The 22,717-nt window shown below is 40.2% G+C and overlaps 1 protein-coding gene across 8 annotated transcripts in view; it reads right to left on the reverse strand.

Annotated features, from left to right (window-relative positions):
- Window positions 1-22,717, reverse strand: part of MAP2K5 (mitogen-activated protein kinase kinase 5) — a 189,437-nt gene that overhangs the window by 12,020 nt on the left and 154,700 nt on the right. For 6 of the 8 annotated variants that reach the window (XR_004002314.1, XR_004002315.1, XM_030577576.1 and 3 more), the window contains 2 exons: window positions 19,257-19,318; window positions 16,575-16,620 (listed from right to left, as the gene is read on the reverse strand). The exons of 1 other annotated variant lie outside the window; for it this stretch is intronic. Coding sequence is in view for 4 of the 7 variants with exons in the window: in XM_030577576.1 (XP_030433436.1) it covers window positions 16,575-16,620; window positions 19,257-19,318 (108 nt within the window). In the remaining 3 variants the exon portion in view is untranslated. Of the gene's footprint in view, window positions 1-16,574; window positions 16,621-19,256; window positions 19,319-22,717 lie in introns of those variants that run through there. One more of the 8 variants, XR_004002316.1, reaches the window with a different exon arrangement.

Genomic DNA, 22,717 nt, shown 5'->3' on the forward strand with positions numbered 1-22,717 from the left:
ACGGGCAAAGTGTGTATTTTGTCTATAGGCTCATCCACACAGATGTTAATAGCATGTTTCCCTCCATCAATGACTTCTATGGCTGTAGTGGTATAAAAGCTGTAAAAATTATGGGTTCAAATGCTGCTGATGACCCATATGGACCATGGATTATATAAATTAGTGCAAAGACCTTGGAGTAATTGTTGGAATTAGTTTATGGTGCAAAAATTTGTACTTAGAAGTGAATTTAGATGTTAATCTCTAATGTGTATGCCTACCCATATTACAATCACACACTCACTTGCAGTGTAGATATATCCTGTATATTTAGATCAGTGGTTTTCAAACTGCGGGTCACAATCCAGTGCTATGGTGCTAGCACTGGGTCATGGTGGCTCTAGTCAGCACTGCTGACCGGGCTGTTAAAAGTCCCGTCGGTGGGGCTGCCTGGCTAAGGCAAGCTTATCCCTATCTGTTCTGACATCGCGCTGTGCCCCAGAAGTAGCCAGCAGCAGGTCCGGCTCCTAGGTGGGGGGCCCATGGGGCTCCGTGCACTGGCTCCAAACTTCCATTGGCTGGTTCCCTGCAGGCGAGAACTACGTGGAACCGCCTACATGCCTCTGTCTAGGAGCCGGACCTGCTGCTGGCTGCTTCTGGGGCGCAGCACGGTCTGTGGTGCCAGGACAGGCAGGAAGCCTGCCTTAACACCCCCACTGCACTGCTGACTGGGAGCCACCCAAGGTAAGCCCATGCCCCAATCCTCTGCCCCAGCCCTGAGTCCCCCCAAACCTGAATCCCCTTCCTGTACCCCAAAATCCTCATCCTTGGCTGCATCCCAGAGCCTGCGCCCCCCACTGACCGTCAACCAAAAATAATAATCTTTTACAAAACAAAGAAACAAACAAAACCTAAGACTTCTTGCCCCATAGCACCTGTAGCCTGTGCTGGCTTGGAGAGTAAATAAGGATTTATTTTATTCAGAGACTGGTACGTACAGGGGAAGTTATACAGTGGCACAGATCAGTAGGATTTCCTGGACATGTGATAAAGCAGGTACATGAGCATATCTATGAGCAAAATCAAATGTTAAAGTTTCCATTCTGCTTCTGCATCATCTTATTTTGAACAGTCAAAAGAACAGCCCCACTATGTGGATACATTCCAGGTGTCTGTTAAAATGCTGAATTTGTTTGTGGCAGGGCCTCCCTAACATACACTGTAATTAAAATGTTGATTACTAAACGGTTTAAATGTATGACAGACAATGCAGTTAAAGCCTACAGTTAGGTCAATATGTGATTTAGATTTGCCATTTATAAACCCTCATTTAAATTTTGCATACATTAATCACTACCATACTTCAATGTTCTGATATTCACCTGACTACACTATTCACATAAAACTTGCTGCCCCAGGGAAATCCTACTTATTCTTAATTGTTTCAAGGCTTTGATGGGCTTTTAATCTAAGATTAATTTATGCAATTTTAAATAACTCTTCTTATGATTAATAAGCTTGAAAATTAAAAAGAGTCTAAAGCAATTATAATGAGCATTTGGTCATAACCTCATTAGGAGAAGGAGTGAAGGATACAGCTCTGAAATTCTTACAAGACTACAATTTAAGGTTACGTTCAGAGAAGTCAAACATAGTTCTTGAAATCGCAAAGGCAGATTAGCCTAGGTCAGTGTCAGAACTATGGTCATCTAGATTACCATACTAATGGTTTTATCTCAGTGGTGACAGATAAGCTGTTGAAAAGAGGTACAAAATATACTGGCAAATGAACAAAGCTGCAAAGTACTTAAGCCCTTGGAGATGTTTTCCATTATCCGTGTTTAGGTATCACATGGGCTTTCAGAAGTGCCCTGGTCATTTTTTGGAATTTGTATCTTTATCTGTGAACCAACTTCTTGCAAAGCTGTTTCACTTGTCATATGGTATAATTAAGGTGTCACTAATTTTCCACTGGCCTACTCTTGTCCATGCTCCAAACCAGAGAGAGTGCTCCAGTTTAGAAAGTTCGTCTTCAGACAACGGAATTGCATCAGCACAATGGATGGTCCTAAGAGAGAAAACTTCTTACCTTATAATTCTACTTTTCTGAAGATCATCATCATGCAGGACACGCCTCTGTCTCCTGCCTCCAGTGCAAATCGTATGAAAACGTCCCCTGGTTCCTAACATTTCTGATCCTCATTTATTCTGCAAAACCTACCCCCCGCGGTAGCAAGTCTCAGAGCCTGGGTCAGCTGACTAGATTCACCCTGCGGGGCTAAAAATAGCAGCATAGATGTTCTCACAGGGGCTGGAGCCTGAGCTCTGAAACCCGGCAATGGGGAGGGAAGAGAGGGAAGCCCTCGGAGTCTGGCTCCTGCCCAAGTGGGAATGTTCACACTGCTTTTTTTAGCCCCGTAGTGTGAACCCCATGAGTCCAAGTCAATTGACCCAAGCTCTGAGACGTGCTGCTGCATGCCTCTTGTTGGCAGTTTAGATGAACCAGAGACAGGATTAGGTCACTGCAGAGGTCTCTGAGATTGAGGCAGGCCTAAAAGCACATTGCTCTCCAGCTGACCTGTCTCAGAGGGTCAACAATAGTGCGCTAAAGGAGTTTCTTGCATGACTCTTTCTCCAGACACAAAATCCCAGCTGCAAAATCTGTGTATTGATGGGACCTTTGAAGAATGAATTCATCATCTATTTTGATGGGTGAAAATCTGGTTACTTTCACAAAGGAGAAAAACGTTTATAGTAATGTTGATCTTCTGTTATGATTTTTAATATACATTATTTACACCTGGTTGACACCTTATTTAAGAATGGATTTAGGCAGCCATTTTTCATACTGCAACAGTATAAATTAGAGAGACCTGACGTTTATTTGGCAACCTGCCGATCATGCTTTCCACTGCAATTTCACTTTGATAATTTGTTTAAACATCAACTGCCTTCAGCATCCCCTTTGGTGCTTAACTAACAAGCCAAGTGTTAATTGCAGGTAATGGACATTTTTCCAGGGTTTATTGTTTCTTAAAAGACCAATGCAACAGAACTACAAGGAGATTAATATGCCTACAGTTGATCTGAGCCTTTGCAGCCAGTGCTGAAAGTGGCATGGAATCCCACCTAAGGCCCTGATTCAGGACGGCACTTCAGCATGCATCGTACTTCAAGCATCTGTCTAGTCCCAGTGGAACTATTTAGGTAAGTAAAGTGAGGCATGTGCTTTAGTACCATCTGGAACTGGGCCTATATTTTTCTACTGATTTCAGTGACCTTTGGATCAGGGCTTAGAAAGAAAGTCAAAGTCTATTGTTAATAAATATATTTTCATGAAAAAGAGAAAAACACTCACCCCCCTTTATAATTAGAACTGTTTGACTGGATTTAAAAATTCCTCCTGCAGTCTTTGCCATCCAAACACTGCGGCAGCAAATGCTACATGAGAATCAGAAAACTGACCGGAAACAAAAGTTAAATTAGTCTATTTTCATCTTCCACAGTGAGCGTAATGCAAGTAGTAAATAAATCAGGCTTTTGGAAGGCCAGCTCTACATTACAGAGTTAGGTCAACGAAGTCATCTTACACTGACCTAACTGTGTAAGCATGGGTGGTGGGTATCATAGGCAGGGGTAGGCTGTGCCTCCCCAAACAGCCTAGCCTGGCCCAGCCCATGCTGTGCCCCCAAGCCAGGCCCCCTCCTGTGATTCCCAGCACTCTGCCCTGGCTGGCCTAGGCTGGCTGTCCTGCCTCCCCGCAGGGACTCAGAGCAGCTGGTGCTGGGGCCAGTCTGGGCTCCTGCAGGAGAGGGGTGCAGAAGAGAAGGGGAAAGAGGGGCAGAACGGGAGGGGCGGGGCTGGGGGCTACCCTCCCCCAACGGCAGAGTCACCAGCCGCCCATATCTATAAGTGTTTACGCTACAGCATTGCTCCCTCTGAGGTAGCGCTCCACTACACCGACCTAACATCTCCACCTCCACGAGAGGCGTAGCACTTAGGTCAATGTAGTTAGGGTGGCGCACTGTAGACGCTGTCAGCACCAGGCAGAGCTAGCAGTTCGGAGCCCAACACTTAGAGCCCAAGTTCTCAGTGCCGCGCAGCCAGGCTCCCAACATGGAGTTCCACGCGGAGCTGACAGTCCCCAACACTGCCCCGCTTAAGTTGGCACAAGTGCTTCTGGTGAGGACGCGCACTGCTGGCAGAGAGACAATAGCATGGACATGAAACACCACAGTAACACCGCAGTGGCTGTAGGTCGACCTAATATAGGTCGACTTAATTGTGTACTTTTAACCAGGCCAAAGTCTTTCCATTCTAATAATATAGAGTAAAATTAATACTAAAAAATAATATTTTTAAAAACAGACACTCTTTAATGTGTCACCGTCTCTATAATGTATATACGTATTTGTGAGAGGTATACAATAATACAAACAAGTATTAAATGACTCAAAGTGAAAACAATGACAAATCATATCTATTTCGTACAGGCAACATATGCAGAAAGTGTAACTCAAATGAATTGAGGTAAAACGGCATATAAATGTGTGTAGTCTTAGAATACATAGACAGCAATGCTACAAAGAAAATATCACCACTAGCTACACAAAATATAAATGTTCCTTTAAAGCCACCCAAGGCCATTGAAATGACCATTCAGATACTCCTGCGATAACAAATGATCAAGGTCACCAAAATGACTTCCATTCTCCGCCCTGCATTTTCACAGGATGCTTTTCAGACAAGGCTACTTACACAAGAAGAAACTCACTCTTTAAAGTTAGAGGGCCAGATCATCAGTTGGTGTAAACAGACGTCAGTGGAGCTCTGCTGATTTACAGGAGCCGAGGATTTATCTGCACAGCTCCAATTAAATTGCAAATAGGCAGATGCACATTTATGAGACAATGAACTTTTCCATATAAGTACTTTGCTATTACTGCCTCCATAAACCTGCACATTCCAGTGCTAAAGCATCTGCCTTCATTGGGAGTTAAAGCAGAGAGTTCCAGAGGAGAAGCACACAGCTTAAAAAATCATGTTTAATTTAAAAATTAGAAACTGGAGCAGGCTGTGAGCACAGAGGTTGATTGAAACAAAATTTAAATTCCTGTCAAGCCCATTTAAACACAGGGGCCCTTCATAGACAATTAGCTGCTCCCTGTGAATGCTGAATAAACTCAGGCCTGGTCACTGTTAGAAGAGAGTAGGCCTACTGTGAGGACTGGGAAAAAAATTAACTAAAATCAGGCTGTATGAAATATTTAGCCTCCCAGTTTATCACAGGGGTTTGAAAGTGTAAACAAGACAAAAATCGATTCCTCGGTGTCCTCAAATCAATCCCCCAAAATGGTAAGGGCATCTGTTTCTTCTAAATTTTGTTTACTCTGGCAGATTTGCCTTAATTGCAGTTGTTTATCTCCCATTGTCCCCGGGGCCCTAATCTCCCGATTACTAATACTTAACACTCATTTCACATCTAAAGCTACTTCTAATCCTCAACAGGTTTCTGGGGCTCTTAAAATTATTGAAACCGTGGAGACAGGAGACACAGCCTCTTTGTGAAAGGAACATTTTCTTATCTACTACCAGCTGGGTCCAATCATCACCAGGGATGGCTACAACAAAGGTGCTAAAAGGCTCTTTCACAATCACTGCTACTCTACAGGGAATTCAGGGGATAAAAAAGAGCTTTGATGGAAAAAATCTGAACAAGAGGGCTGTAACAGTCCAGCCAAATAAAGTTACTGTCATAATCAAATGCTGTCAATCACAATGAAAATCCAATTAAAAATGTTTCAGAGCAGCCCTCTTAAGTAGAAAAATATCCCCTATTTATACACATTTTTGCACAAATTAAAAACGTAGTATTAACTGATTTTTTTTTTAAACATCTTCAGGCCCTGATCCTGCAACTGGATTTGTGCACAAGAATCTGCAGGCATGCATCAAATTGCAAGACTGGAGTCATAAAGCATATGGGTCACCAGAAAGTCCTGGGAGGCACAGCCCTTTCTTTTGCTTTGTGTATATTGCACTGACAGGCAGTTGTTGGTATTATTTAATATTTACACTGAAGCTGTACCTACGTGATCCAATCATGATTCAGGCAAGTACTGCACAGAGATACAAAGATCCACTCTTTATCCCCAAGAGTTTAAAATCTATGCAGTGACCAAATCCATTTGCAATTCCCTTTTTATTTGGATTAAATAAATTATCAGATTAACAAATCAGTGTTATATGCCAGCCTGCTGTAGGACTGGCATAAATTACATGATTTTGAACAGACAAGGTGGGGGAGGTAATATCTTTTAGTGGACCAACTTCTATTGGTGAATGAGACAAGCTTTGGACCTTCCACGGAGACCTGAAGAAGACACCAGGGTAGTCTGAAAGCTTGTCTCTCTCATCAACAGAACTTGGTCTAATAAAAGATATTACCTCACCACTGTCTCTCTCTAATATCCTGGGACCAACACGGCTACAACACCACTGCACACATGATTTTGAACAGACATACAGAAAAGACAAAGCACTGGAAACAACAGATATTACTGTTATTGTAAACTGTGAACTGAAATTTTCCTAAAACACAGGGAAAAATAAAAAGTAGTTGACATGAAAAAAAAAAACAAAAACAAAAAAACCCCACACCACTACAAATAAACAAACCTTTAATGAAGCAGAATTGATATATTTGCAATTTCAGTAACAAAAATAATTTTGATGGTACTGGAAAAACCACAGAAAAACATTAAGAATCACAATTAGGCCTGGTCTACTTTGAAAATTTAGATCAACCTAGGCACGTTGCTCAGAGGTCTGAAAAAATTCACTCCCTTGAACACCGTTGTTAAACTGCCATAACCCTGGGAAAAGCCGCGGCTATGTCAACAGAAGAATTCCTCCGCAGACCTAGCTATCCTGGCTCAGGGAGGTGGATTACCTACATGGATGGTAAAAACTCTTCTGTCAAATGTAGGAAGCATCTATAGTATAGTGCTGCAGCTGTGGTGCTGTAGCATTTGTAGCATAGACGTAGCCTTATTCTTAGGTACCTATACAAGACACTTGCCCCTCAAATTAAACAAACTCTCAAGTCCACTAGCTTCTTGGTTGGGAGTTGTCAGATTCATTTTACCATAAATATTCATGGTGTCATTCTTGCTTATTGCCAATTCATTTCTCAGATTTTTATACATTTTAAAGTCTCATCTAAGCTATTTCTTTTCACATTCCATCAAAAAGTACTAGGATATTCTGAAGCTTTAGGGCATATTAGAAAGAGATGGTTAGAGTCTCACATTTTCTGCAAAAAGTGACTGGTTATACAAACAATGGGACTGTGGAAGCTACCAAACAAATGTAATTGCAGTCATGGTAATAATGCTGGCAAGTTAACCTTCCCCCAAACTTAGCTCTTCTAGAATTGCTGGATTCACTGACGTTCATGGAATACATTTCTGGATTTTGACGTGATTTTTCAAGTGATTAGAAATAAACTATATCCCATGAATAGCGACATTTATTTATTTATTTGACGTGGACTAGGAAATTGGTTGGGCTATACAACTACCTGCAATAATACACAGTTCCCCCCACAACTATGAGCTACATTGATCAATGAAAATGATGACTAATTACAATGAATGGTTAAAAAAAAAAAAAAGGAAAAAGGATACTAAACACAGACACAGAGGGTGAAATCCTGAAGTTTTGCATTGACTTCAGTGGAGCCAGGATTTCATCCAGAACTTCTTGTCCATAAAAGATGAAGGCTGATAGTTTGAAAGTTTCTCATATTTGTGTCAGCTACAATGCCTGGGTCTGTCCCATTTCCTTAGGAAACCTGAAGACAGACCTATCACATCGTAAATATGCTTGGTGTCTGCCAGAGTTTCTCCTTGTCTGGGTCTGAACTAGGATCATTGTGACAGAGGGCAGACTAAATGCTTGCAAACAAAGCCATTCATCCTGAGTTCAAGCACTGACAATTTTACAAGGGACAAATCATCCCTGATAGGAGATTCCTGTACTGACTGATTTCCCAGTAAAATAAGTTGTATGTAAGTGGTTAAGAACTGAAAACTCTTGGCTCACTGTGATCAGGGAATGTCAGGTAAATTTTATCTATCTGTAATACTCTCTTCAAAAGATTTACTAGACATGCTTGTGGAAAACAAAGCTTGTTTGCCAAGGTTAGACAGCCCTCTGTTCTTTCACAAGTGTTAATGTCATAAAAAAAGAAATTACAACTGTCTCAAGCATTCAGCCAATGCTTTCATTGTTGTATTGCTGTGCAAATAAAGAGCTCAAGTAAAATTACTTGCTGGTGGATTCCCTATTTATAAACACACACAATTGGGTCCTGTTTTGGCTTTTACTCTGAGATATTTTAACAGGAAAGCCATATACGATTATATTATTTCTTCCCTCAATTTTTAAGGTGCAGTTAAAATCTTCACTGTATGTCCCATGCAACAGTCAAATTCAGTGAGCAAACACCAAGTTCAGAATAATTTATTATTATTACTATTTTATACGGTCCATGGTTTATATACTTATATTTTTCAATCTACTGTATTTGGGGAAATATAAGCAAAGCAGCATCTGTTCCAGAGAGTTCACATTCCAATGACTTTAAGAAAACTTAATAAAATATAAAAGCAAATTATCAATCTGAAAAATATTAACTGCACCTAAGGAGACCAGAGAGCCAGTTCTGGTTATTACCCTGAAATTGTGAGAGAGGGACTATTTGTTAAACTTAAGACTGTGATAGGCTTCAAAAATTTCAGAAAAAACATGATTTTCAGTAGTTAATATTTTTATTTATACAAATATATAATTTACCATTAATCCCTACTAATCAATAAAATATCAGCACAAAAAATAAACAGAAATGATCCTACAATCTATATTGCTTGGACTGGTTTAAAAAAAAATGGAGAAAAACGTTACAAGTGAGAATTTTAACTAAAAGACCTAAACAAAAATTAGCATATTTACGTAAAGTTAATTCAGTGAAAAAGTTTAAACTGATTTTGCTACAACAGCTGGTTGTTTCCTAGCCAAAACCTCTGCAGCTATCTACCAGAGCCTTCTTTGAGAAATCTGAACTCCATCATCATGGATGTGCATTTTTATGCACCCAAAGTAAAATGCAAAGAAATAACTGCTATATATATGGCTTTTGGTATCTCAAATCCCATTCTATTCAGTAAAATCACTTACATTCAAAAATAATCATCTGAGGCATAGCATAATTCCATAGTGCATTAGTGGTAAACCCGACAAGAAAATTCTACAGTTCTGCTTGCACGCTCTGAAAAGTGCATGGAATCTGCAAAACACAAGGCAACCCTCACAATCAAAGAAGAGAGGGATTTTAAACAATCACTAAGGCAGAATAGTTATACCATAAAGACAATTTCTGCGCTAGCTTGTTTTCTGAAAGTCTCTTTGCCACTGAGCAGCTAGAACAGATAATAACTATTAGTAAATCAAACTCCTGCAATATCCAGCTGTGTCTCACACATTTACATACAGATAGAATGGGTATATGTTTTTAATATGTATGCGATACGTACTTTTACAACAGCTGAAGTGCATGCTACAAAGGAGGAGGAGAATGGGAATGGAATCAGCATGAGATAATAAAGTGGCCTAGATAAAGTATTAGCCAGCGATTGATCTCAAACAGGGGATGCTGCTTCTCTCTGACCTGATTACTTACTATGCATAGATTCCATTAAATAGAGCTTAGAAATGGAAAGCTTCTGAAAAATACCGTAAATGCACAGAGAGCATCCTGAGCCAAATCAGCGAGTGAATACATACCCACATGTACAGTACATGTATGCGGTTTAAACTGTACCTACATAACCTCATCCGACTATCTTATAAACATGTGCCCATTCCAGGCAGCGTCAGCCTTGAAACCCTAGATAGATTTATATTTTAAATTAAAAAAAGCAAGCAAATCTACCATTTTATTAAAACTAGGCTCTCTTTTTCTCCCTTGCACAGAATAATTGTTGTTAGGGGTATTTCAATATCTTGTGCAGACTTCTGCTATGTTGAAGCAGCATATGTGTTTTATTTAATCTGACTCCATGTCTGTATCTGTATGTGGACTCACACACACACTCGAAGAAAGAGAGTGTTAGAGATAAAAGAACAGCCATAGTAAGAATACAGTTGAGAGTATCCACTGGTGAATTATAAAGATCATTCCTGTCTTAGGAAGGAAGAGCTTTCTCAAAGCTCACTGAAATGACATTTTTTTCTCCATGAGAAGTTTGTTAATTTGAAATACTTTAAAATAATTAAATTACGGCATATGTTCCTGTATAAACTGAGAACCTGATGCCATAAATTCAAGGCAAAAAAATTGTTTTTGCTTGGTGGGTGGGCTAAAGAAAAGGCACGCTGACTGAGCTTAACCACAGGTAGGGCCCTATCAAATTCACAATCCATTTTGGTCAATTTCACAGTCATAGGACATTAAAAATCATAGATTTCATGATTTCAGCTACTTAAGTCTGAAATTTCATGGTGTTGTAATTGTAGGGGTCCTGACCCAAAAAGGAATTGTGGGGGGGCTGCAACTTTATTGTGCTGCTACCCTTACTTCTGTGCTGCTGCTGGCAGCGGCGCCGCCTTCCAAGAGCCGCTGCTGGCCAGGAACCCAGCTCTGAAGGCAGAACAGCTGCCAGCGGCAGCACTGGGCCCTCAGTCAGCAGCCACCACTCTCCGGCCACCCAGCTCTGAATGCAGCAATGCAGAGGTAATTGTGGCATGATATGGTATTGCCACCCTTACTTCTGTGCTGCTGCTGGTGGGGCGCTGCTTTCAGAGCTGGGTGCCCAGCCAACAGCCACTGCTCTCCAGCCACCCAGCTCTGAAGGCAGTGCAGAATCAAGGGTGGCAATACTGCAACCCCCCAAAATAACCTTGTGACCCCCCTGCAAACCCTTTTGGGTCAGGACCCCCAATTCCAGAAACCCTGGTCTCCCCCATGAAATCTGTATAGTATAGGGTAAAAGCACACAAAAGACCAGATTTCAGTCTGTGTCGTGTTTTTTATAGCTGTGAATTTGGTAGGGCCCTAACCATAGGGCATTAATTTACGTTAGTAGTTTGTGAGGAAAATTCAGTGTTCGCTTATACAAGAGCATATGTGGTACCGAAGAGTCTGACTTTGTATAGGAATTTCATGCAGCCTTTATTTTGGCCTGATGTTTTCCAAGAACTCTGAAAAATAAAGTGCTCCAGCAACCTACAAGCTTGGTCAAATCCATCCTTGGTGTAACTCCACTGACTTCAAAGGCGTTACACTGGGTTGGATCTGATATACCTTGTTAGTTGGCATTGTTAGTTGGCTTTTGAAATGCATTTAACCATTTAGGGATCAGAAGAGGATCTCATTTTGCATTCAGCCTTAAATTATATGAAATTGGCAGCAAAATGCTAACATTCAGCACAGCTAATGTGTATATAGCGTAAAATATCAACTCATATTTTGTTTGGTGCTAAGGATGATTACACATTACTGCTTTCATCCTGGTGAGTACATTTCACCTCAAAACATTTTTTAGGTTTAAATCTGGCCTCATTGATGTCAACTGGGTCAAAATTTCACCCATACTTTCTGTATCATTTACCCCACCACTGTGGTGTAACACAAAAGCTGTATTAACAGAGCAAACCAACACTACAGATTAGATGAGGAAGTGAGGATTATCAACAGCCCCTACAATGGGAATTTCAGGTAGGCAGAATAATGGGAATTTGGAGATGCTATGAGGAATCAACATCTCTTCAACTCTAGTGAAAAGTGTCACGGGATATTTAATGAGCATACGTTGTCAGAACTTAGACGATTTAGGTTTCATATAAAAAGGGTTCACTTTAAAATCATAACTGAATTAACAGCAGCTTTATTAACCGCGATTATTAAGTACCGCTATGACAGAACAATTTTGTTCTAGTGCTAAGCTCATCTTCTCCTATGAGAGCACCCACTGAATTGCCAGAATTAAGCCACCCATCTGGAGTTCTAGACTATTGGACTGGGTTGGCCCACAATAGGCAGTGAAGCAGCTGCTCTGGTAAGTTCTTGACTGACACCAACATATCTCAAGATGAGCTATTTTAACCACATAACTTTCCAAGTTCCCAAAGTCTAAGTCTTACATCGACTCTGTAAATCAAAATGCACACAGAACAAGAAAGCAAGAAAGGGAATGGAGTCTTCAGACTGTTGGTACAGTCTTAGAAGACGGCCAATTTACAGATAGGGAAAAAAGTGCGCATTCTCCAATGGAGAGCATCCAACAATCTACAGTCCTAAGAGGAGAACAAGAGTAGTAGAAAGAGAAAGAAAACAGAACATTGTGTTCAAGAAAAGATCCAAATTTTGAAGGTTGAATTGGTAAAAGATTGTATACATAGTATATAAAGGTGGGAGGATCCCAGGGGCCAGCCAAATGTCTACATTGTAGTTAAGGAGCCCTGTAGCCCGAGTCCTGCAAGCCTAAGTCAGCTGACATGGGAGAGCAGTGGGTGTTTAATTGCAGGGTAGATATATCCAGTAAGCCATCTTTGTGATGGTGGTTCTTTCCTCCGTCTTCTGTCAGCATGAAAAGCATGCTGGAGCTGGTGGGCAGGGTGCCCTACTGTACAGTGTTTGATGCTACAATGATGATGTCTATTGATGTACTTAGATAGATAGATAGATAGATAGATAGTATATTATAGGACACTCTTGATTCCTTTGGCTGATAAGAAACATGATGGGGAGCCATACAGCACCCCCAACTGGCAGATCTCTGGTTGCTATGGTGACATAGGTTCCCACATGCAATAATAATGAGTCAACCTGATTTTGAGGATGGAATATGCAAAATAAGACAGAAGAGACAATTGCAACAACAACAACAAAATTGGTCCCAGTGCCCCACAGGAGAAAAATTGAGGAAAAAGGCAGAGCCATCATGCAAAATTTCTTCCAATTATGTTTGGTAGAGGCCATTAAATAGAATTTGGCCCTACCAAATTCACAGCTTTTGGGATATCCATGCCAGGGCGATGGAAGATCCCTAAAAGGGGGGACCCTGGCACCTGAACTGTGGCCCCACCCTCACACTGTCCCCTTCTCTGAGGACCCATGCCATCCCTTCCCCAAGGCCCCATCCCTGCTCACTCCTCTCCAACCCTCCTCCTCCTCACTCATCCTTACGGCTGGTAAAAAGCAACGGGGCCATGGCCCCCTGGCCCGGCACCCCGGGTCTGTGTATTACTTGAGAACTTTTGAGAGTCACTGCTATATATTCAGTTGTGCATAGAGGGAATCCTCTACTGCATCACTCTGCACTAGCAGAGGCTCTACCTTGGAAAATTTCTTTGCACATGGATTATGGTTTAAAGAAATAATCTGACTCAAGACCAGCAGTTCCAAGCCACGTGTATAAAACCTTATGATCACAACATCCAGAATTACTTATCTCCATGAGCTTGATTTTCAGAAGCAGTTTTTGGTTTGCCCCCATAAATCATTACAGATATGACCTGGACTTTGTTGATGCAATCAGTTGTTAGCTAAACATCTATGTTACACAAGGTTCCCACAGCTACTTGCAAGTTTAGAAAAGCAGATGGCAAGATTGTAGGCCAAGCTGGAGGTCAGATCAGAGCCATTAACTTCCCTTGTATCAGTGTGTCCATAAAAGATTAGTATTTTCCTCAAAACCAACTTCTGTTTTATTTTATTTAAAATTAATGTACTACAGGATTCACACGATCAGCAGACCTATCGTTTGATCCCAACACTCTTTGGGTACATCTACACCAACAAATGAAGGTGTGATTGCAGCCTGGGTAGTTATACCCATGCTGGCTTTAACTTAGCTGATGTGGGTAACAGTAGTAGTGAATATATGGCAGTGTGGGCTAGTCACCCCGGTACAATCCCAGTGGGGATCCTGGGAACATATTTTGATTGCAGACCTGTGCTAGGGTCCGCTAGTGCTATGCACATAGCTAGATTAAAGGTAGGTAGCCTACCCACGCAGCCATCACATCTCCATTTGCGGTACAGACGTACTCCTTTTGTCTACACCAATAGGCTGCAGCATGTTACTCTTCCCCAGAGGGATGTGACTTTTTTGGTGAAACCTTAAAAAAAAAAACACCTGAAAACTGATGCCTTTCTTACAAAGCTCACCTTCTCGCCAATCCAACCCAAGAAACTTCAGGACCAGTTGAAAGAGCCATTATGCCGAAAGCAATCTGAAGATTTGAGGTCAAATGCTGCTCTCTTTACTCAAGCAAATAGTCCTAATGACTTCATTTCTTTAATCTTAATAGGATTATTCTCTTGCGCAGGCAAGAAGGATGTGGTCCTTAATCTCTAAATTTTATAACGTTATTTTCCCCCATCTCACTCTCTTCTCTGTACCCAACATCCCTCCTATTTCTCTTTTCCCATCAACAGCCCTCCAAAACCTTGCACCATGCCAGACTGTCTTTCAGCCCAAAGGCTGGCTGTTACTTGCTCTGGAGAGCAGCCCCTGAGCTGGTGTCAGAGTTTGCTGCAGAACAGCATGGGGCGGCACTTAGCCTTGACAGGCTAGGAGTGGGGAATCAAGCTGAGTCACAAATACCATTTTCCATGGGCGGGTGGGGGGAGGAGGGCTGCTGTTTCATTTAACCATCAGGCCAGCTGTGTGTGTAGTGTATTTAATGGCTATATGTCCATTTCTAATTAAACAGAAAGCAGCACGATGGGAAATGTTGAGTACTAAAATATTTTTTCTTTAAAAGTAGTAAGTTATTTTCCCCAATAGCTACTCTTCTAAAATTATTTAAAAAATACCATTTTAAAAGAGGAATAACATACTCCAGGGCATGTAGTTGTAAAGATATATATATGCACTTCCCCAGTATGATAGGCACTCACCCTTTGGCCTCATTTTTATGACTCTACACCCCGGAGTGGTGTTATTGCTTACAAATACATACATATATACTTATGGGTGTACATGAGATCTGCAGATGTTTTATTTATAAGTGGCAGGCCTTATTGCATCATTGAAACATGCATTTAAAAACAGATACAGGTTTTATGAAACCCTATTCCGTTGTTTTAATAGCTAAGCTATCCAGCCATAGCATAATAATGCACAAGGTAAATGTGTCTCCATCTCTAGAACCTGTTCCAAGTTTTCTCAGATGTGACTAACTGCAAGAATTTTCCAACCATCAAAAGTTAATATAAAAAAAAAAAGAAGACAAAATAAGGCTGTCTAAATCCTTGGTAATAAACACATACTGATGCAAAGTGGAGGGGTTTTGGTGAACTTTAAGGCCCTAACTGAGCAAGGTATTTAAGCGTGTGCCTAACTTAAGCATGTGAGCAGATCCACTGAAGTTAATATGGTTAAAAATTAGGTATTCAGCTAAATGCTTTGTTGAGCAGGGCCTACACTGAGACAAGTCTGAATTCTGAGATATCTGCCTCAAAGGGTAATTTTAGAGGTAAGTCTCTAACTGGAGAACAGCTGCAATGCCCCCAGTTCACAGCATGTAAGTAAGAAAGGAGGTAAGTTACACGTATATTTTGTTATCATGTTACTGTCGCTTAAAGTTATCCTTAAGTATGCAATGCAAAGAATGAAAAAACATCATCATTTATATAAATCTACAAAGTACATCTGGCAGTGATAAGCAACATAATAACACTTTAAAGACAGGGAATGGTGTGTGAAAGATTAGTAGGAGTGGACTATAATTATTGTTTACTAATGCTAGATTCTACCATTATTCTAACAGCTTGTGCATTGTCAAACCAACATTCTGCATTAAACAAATGACCACCTGGGAATTGTTTGGGAACAGCTCTCCTCCTATTACTGCTTGACTAAAAAAATGCCATTTACAAGCAAAGAAAGCTGCCTCTGAGCCGAAAACAAGACACTGGAAGCCTTTCTGAGGAAAGATACATATGAACTTGATCCTCTACAGTCAAGCTAATTTCATTCTAGAATATAAACGAAAACAGTGACAACAGGAATTTCCTGTAGGATTTCATTAACATTGTAATACATTGAACATATCCTCTGTTTTCAATCTTCAGGTTTTGAAAGGTTCTGAGTGGTAAATGATGACAAAGCATGACTGACATTAAATTGTAATCCCTGAACGGCCGAACTGAAAGACCTTTGCATTTAGCTTCAAAATGGTTTTGACTGAAATTGATACCTGCATGGAAGTCCCAAGAAAAGCTCAGGTGAATTCCTGATTGCATTGAAGTCAATGGGAGTTTTGCCACTGATGTCAATGGAGCCAAGATTCCACCCAGCAAATGCAATAAATTTGGTAACCATCAGGTGAAATCCTGGCCCCACTCAAGTCAATGGCAAAACTCCCATTGACTTCAGTGGAGCCAGGATTTCACTCTTGGTTTCTGTGTGCGCTTTGCAAATATATAGTTGCTGCACAGTGTAGAAACAAAGTTTATATTTAACTTTGCAAGTCTGGTGAGAAAAACAGATATACTTCAATATATATTACAGAGTTCCACTTACCATTAAGTCTTCAGGTGCTGGCCTTTCCTTTGGTTGCTTTCTCATGCTATGTATCATAAAAGTGAAATTGTTATATATAAACAACTGTTCATTTATTTCACACACTTAAATACTGATGACTTCTTCCTTTAAACCCAGGTAGATCATGCCTAGAATTTCAATGTACTTCTTAACTTTATCAGGTACAAACTGAAGACATGGCTCCTAAGAGCACCCAAAACGTTCATCAATTTCTCTCTCCTTTTTTCAGCTTTTGATTCAGTATAGTGTTACTGCATCCTTAATACAACTGTTATGTATTCAATTGCTGATGAGAAGATTCTGTAGAAGATGGACTGATTTTCTACTTGTCTTGTTATACGTGTCTCAGCATTTCAAGACTGTAATGTGATGGGTCACTTTTATCACTTCTGAAAGCTGGTCAGATCTACCACAAACTTCCAAAGAATGTTTTCTTACCATGTCTGGAACTAATTATTTTCTAAATTAATTTTGGGGTCCTTGTTACTGGGGATTCCTTTACATATAGTGATCAGTATAACAAATCAACTGAGAAATCATGGTAAATTTTTTCTCATTTTAACATTATGATGCAGCTGGACAGAAGAAGAATACCCACAGGTGGGAAATTTAATTTTTAATACTAAATAGCTATAGGGTTGCACACGGTGTCCTGGAGTATCTCCCTTAATTTTTTTACACTTATTTCCACTGCTTTGCAGGCTGATAGTTCGTTATGGAGCATTAACTGGTTTATTAGACCACGCTTCTCATCCAAATAGTCCTAGTTTTGTATGCAACAGGTGCAATTAGCTTTTGTGAACTGAGTTTAGCTGCATGAAGGAGCACTATAACGTGGCACTGAGGTGACCATCAGGAGCTGCCTACTGACTAATTGGATTATATCCAAACAGCCAGAGTTTATGGTGTAACTGACATAAAGTCCAAGTCTGATGTGCTCTTCACTTGATGTGCCTAATACTTATAGGAGTCAACTGCTAAAATGGTAATTTTTTTGGACACTAATGCCTCGTGCTATAATAAGCTGCATACCGTACAGGTTAACATTAAACTACATCTAAAAAATGTAAATATTCTTGTAGTAAATAGGGGCCATAGTGCCATTAATGATTCAAAGGACAATTTGCCTTCCTTATAACCATATGCACCTCAGATAATGCACACATCAGCAAGTAGTGCAAGCTGTCTGAATAGTGGGTGGGTAACAGTCCTAATCTGATATTCCAAAGTAGCTGTATCTCTTGGGAAAACCAGGCTATTATCCACCATCATTCATGTTTCTTGACATCTGTGGAAATTTTAACACAGGTTAGCCCTCCTTCTTTCTCAATAATATTTTTTATGCAACATCTAATTAATTTTTTTGGAAGGGATAAAAAGGTGCAGTCTCCTGCACATCAGTTAGTTATGCTGTAAAATCACTGAACATTGTGGCCTGCTGTAATTTTATCCATCAAAAATAAGGCCTGTCTTAGATAAACACAAACCGTTTATTTACTATTTTAATTAACTGATAAATCATACCGTATATTCTTCATTTTCAAAACCACTTCCCAGACACTATGGGAATCTTGAGAGAGAGTTTCTTGGAATTGTTTCATACATAATATTTGTTTCATACAAATTATCTGAATATTCATTTTATTTGCATAGTTTTTGGCTCATTGGCCCTAATATGTGCTAGAGAACTTGAAATGTTTTAAAGCACAATCTACCACATTGCAGACAGCTATGGGTCTGATCCTGTGTGGGGCTCAATGCCTTTAATCTCACTGGTTTCACTGGGAAAGATTCCCTAAATCACTCCTTTCCTAAACACTGCTGCAGGGCCAGATTCTCGGCTGGCATAAACTGGCATAGCTCCATCGATTATACTGCCTCCATTGGCAATGCCAATTTACACCAGCTGGCCAGCTGGCCCAGACAGTGCATTTTAATAAACGGGAACATCTTAGTCAAAAACATCACATTTGTACAAAGTTCAATGTCAGTTATTCTGCCTTCATTTTATTATTTAAATGGCTGCTTCCTTTGTAAATGAGACATTAAAAAAAAAAAGCATTTCCTCTCCCCCGTTTGTTACAATGAATTGTACTTAGAGTTTAACCTTTTGTTGCTTTGGAAATTTATTCTTTCAACTATATTTTCTCCCTTCTCTCTGAAATTTAAAGTGCCTTCCACTGAACTATTCAGCCCTATGGTGTACTTTAAAATATGACTCAGAATAAAAATTACTTACTGGAAAGCCAATGAATTAATCAAGGACATTGTTTACCTTTCTAAACATTGAGGCAGTTTTATGAGTAATAATACAAGCAGCGTTGAATAATGAAGTTATAAATATGATTCCCTCTTTCCCCCAATCCTCCCAACTGAATTCTTAAAATAGTCTCTGTGCACAAGCATGCACCCAGATTCATAGTGGTTTATTAAAACAGGAAAAACCCTCCCAAGTACAGTACTTTTACGACCCTTCGTGTAAATAACGTTTACATAATTTAAACAGTTTGCTCAGCTTTGCTGCCCCATCTGCCCAAGGCCCCCGAGTCCCTCTCGCCTCGGAAAGGATGCAGGGGAAGCCATAAGGTCTCATGGAGCTGCAAAGTTAATGGCATGTATCATTTACATTGAGGGCATGGCATGTTTGCAAACTGAGCTTACCATTGAGTGATGAAGTGTACAAACGGCTCAGAGAACTCCCCAACCGGAAGCACTGGCGATTCCTGGGATTGGTTTGATATTTGGGGGGAGGGAGGGAGACGGGAAGGAAGAAAAGAGTCAGGAGAAGTGAGGACAATTTTTAAAAAGGGAAGCAATATAACATTAAAAGCAGAATAAGCAACAATGCCCCATCTCACACAGAGAAAGCGAGAAAAAGGTACAAATTCTTCTGAACATGTGTTATAAAACACTGAATTTAAAATAATGAATATTACACAATGGGTAGAAACATGTGGAAAGACATGGAGGAGAGGTGAAAAAAGGACAATGATAGCCAGAGGGTAGAAAGGAAGGTAGGGAAAGTGTAAATGAGAAATTAATGATTATTTAAGTAAGACACAAATGGTCTTGTAATTAACAAAGAGCTGTGAAATTATTCTTGTGTTGACCTTTGTTTCTTTCACTGAATTCACTTTTTATTTACGCTCAGGTTTATTTACACTTATTCATTTCAGAGCTGTTCGACTATGCATAGCTCTTGCTAGATTTAAAAGAAAAATTCTTACAAGAAATAAAAGAAATTAGAATGGAAGATTTGCCAGCCTAGCTAAATTAACTACCAAGTATTTATGAAAGCAAATAAATTAAGAGCACAAGAAAAAAATTACAAAGAGAGCAAATAACATTACCATTTGCAAAGGAGGGCTTTGCGAATTTAGGAGTTTTTCCAAGAATGACAGAGAGCTCCACTGTGTTTATAGTGTAACAGCTCAGGATGTAATGAAATTACACTGCAGAGTACTTTAACAGTGTCATCTCATTAGACCTACAGTTGGAACAAGAGAGCCACATAAAACAGGCAGCTGCAAATGACTCCATTCTCATCTATTCTCATTTGCTATTAAAAATACCTTTCGGCGGCTTTTTTCCTTCCTGACATCCCTACACAAAGTACCCTGCAAAGTATGATACATGCACCTATTTAAATTAACAAAGGAATGACTTATTTTAATCTCACTGTGCTTTGGAGTGCTTTGGCCATTTGGATGAGCAATATATCATTACATACAACCTTCCAGCGCTGCAGGCAAGAAACTCAGAGCGTGCAGCATTTGGTGGGAGCCAAACAATTTCTCTAGCACACAACTGTGTCAAATGCATGCATGTATTCATTATTGAGAATGCGAGAAAATAGCTTTGATGTAGTGGAAAAAAGATGATGATAAAAGCACCTCTGCAATGTGTGTGTCATTATCAATGGTGGCAGATAGATACAACTGCAGAGCCTCCTATGTGATTAGTAAATATACATATAATTGCTGTGGCCAATTATCAGAAAAATGAGATAGGTAATTACAAGACAGAAAATTAACCAGAACTCTTATTAAGGTTTCGTTTCCAATCCAAACAATTGGAAACTGCTGGAAAATACAATTAAATCAAAAGTAAATGAAGAGTAAAAGGAGAAGCCAACATTGCTTTACAATTTTCAGAGTTCTATTAAATGTAGAGAATGCTTGACATTATGCACCTTAGTTCTTGTTGAATTTGTCCTAGAAGAGGTAAAGGTTAGTATTTCTGAACTTAAAAAAAAAAGACATAAATATAGGAAAGTTTCCACTGGAGAGTAGAAGAAACATAAGGGAACACGGTGCCTTTAAACTTTCCCTAGTTCAGACAATCACACGTAGAAGTTACTCATATGTAAGATGAAAAATTCAGGGCAAATTTCAGGTGCACTTGTGCTGAGTGAAGACAGGCTGATGTACATATTTCCATGGTTTTCTGCTGCCCAGTAAAAGCCATGTCTGAGTTTAGAAATGGTAACTGCCCCTCTCCCAAGGGGGATGGGTGGATTAAAACAGAACAAATCCACATAACGCAAGAAACGCTCACTGGATATATTTCACACAACTCTTTGAAAACTGGAAGCTGGAGCTACCCCTGCAGAGCACTCTGGGGAGTTAGTTCTGCGCAGGGACCATCCCGTCATTAGAAGAGAGCACTGCCAATCCCACCTGGGGCACAAGTGAGGCGGAGTCTAAAACGCTCATCTTCTGAGAACTGCAAATGTGGATCAATTTATGCCAGAGTGGAGGAGGGGCAGGCAGCACTTAACACCTGTTTGGTAGGTGATAATTTCTGCAATCACAAAGAGGGTAGCACCAGGGGATCTGCCTATACCAGAGTGAAACAACATTATAGAAAGTGGAGTGAAAATCCACTGACTTGTATGAAGCAATTGGAGACTCTCTCGCCACTTCACTGGAACTAGAGTTCCCGGGTTCCCTGGTACAGGAATCAACAGAACTATAAGAAACACCACACTAAAAAACTGCAAGGCCCTCAATAACACAATATCATTAATACCTTTGTCCTGCAATTCTTATACAGCGCACGGCAAGTAGCACAAGGTTGCTGTGCTCCAGCCAAGCGAGAAAGGAGGTTTCATCTGGGTACAGGCAAGGCTACAGGCTAGGCACAGTCATACTCAATGAGTGGAAATTTCTAACTCACTGCACGCCAGCTCCCTTCTATCTTAGGCACTTATAAGCTAGGCTGCAAGGACATCAATCACAGCAGTTTCCAGGTGGTGCTCTACTCTCGGAAGTTTAGAATAAAAAAAAGCGGGGGCAGTAGGTGGAGGATGAACCTACATGATTCTCAGCATATAAACTGAGTTCCATGGGCTTCTGATGCGGTCCTTAAAGCTCACTTCTGCTAATGGGCACAGATAACTTGGTGACCATATGGCAGCACACCTATTAACACTGACTTCTGTCCAGCTCATCTCTTTTTATCTTATTATATGAGCAACACTCCGCACCCATAACGTGCAAGAGCAGGCCCTAACTAAAGTCACTAGGCGACACCCACCTCTAGGCAGATGGCCAGTAAACTTCACTATGAAAGAATAATATTCCGAGTACATACTGTAATTTAAACCATACTGGTAAAGTGAAGTGGTAGTGATGTTCTGTGAACCATTCCGAAAATGTGTGCCATCGGTATTGAAAACTCAACAACCTGGAGTGCAGGGAAGAAAGATTCTGAAACATCCTGTTTGCAATGAGGCCAAACAGGAAGTGACATTTGGAAATTATTATTTTAGGAAAGTCAGAGATCACTTTTTTGAGACGAGGTTTATTAAGAATATTCAAATTCTGCTATGGGATTCAATACAGATTCCCACAAAAAACTCACTATGAGCTAGGGCCTCATTACAAAGTATGATATAAAATAGTTTAATGAATTGCCAACTAGCCAACTTGATTAAAGCTGTCATTTTATCTTCCCTGGGACACCAAACAAGCCAAAGTGATACCAATGCATGGAGAATGAATTGCATTTAAGACATGAAATTCTATTCTGTTAAACTGCACATACATAATTGCACCAAAGTCAGCTAATTGCATCAAATGAATACCTTCATTTCACTTCTGAAAATACCAGCTGAAATA

Source organism: Gopherus evgoodei, chromosome 10, assembly GCF_007399415.2.
Source record: "Gopherus evgoodei ecotype Sinaloan lineage chromosome 10, rGopEvg1_v1.p, whole genome shotgun sequence".
Lineage (NCBI taxonomy): Eukaryota > Metazoa > Chordata > Testudines > Testudinidae > Gopherus > Gopherus evgoodei.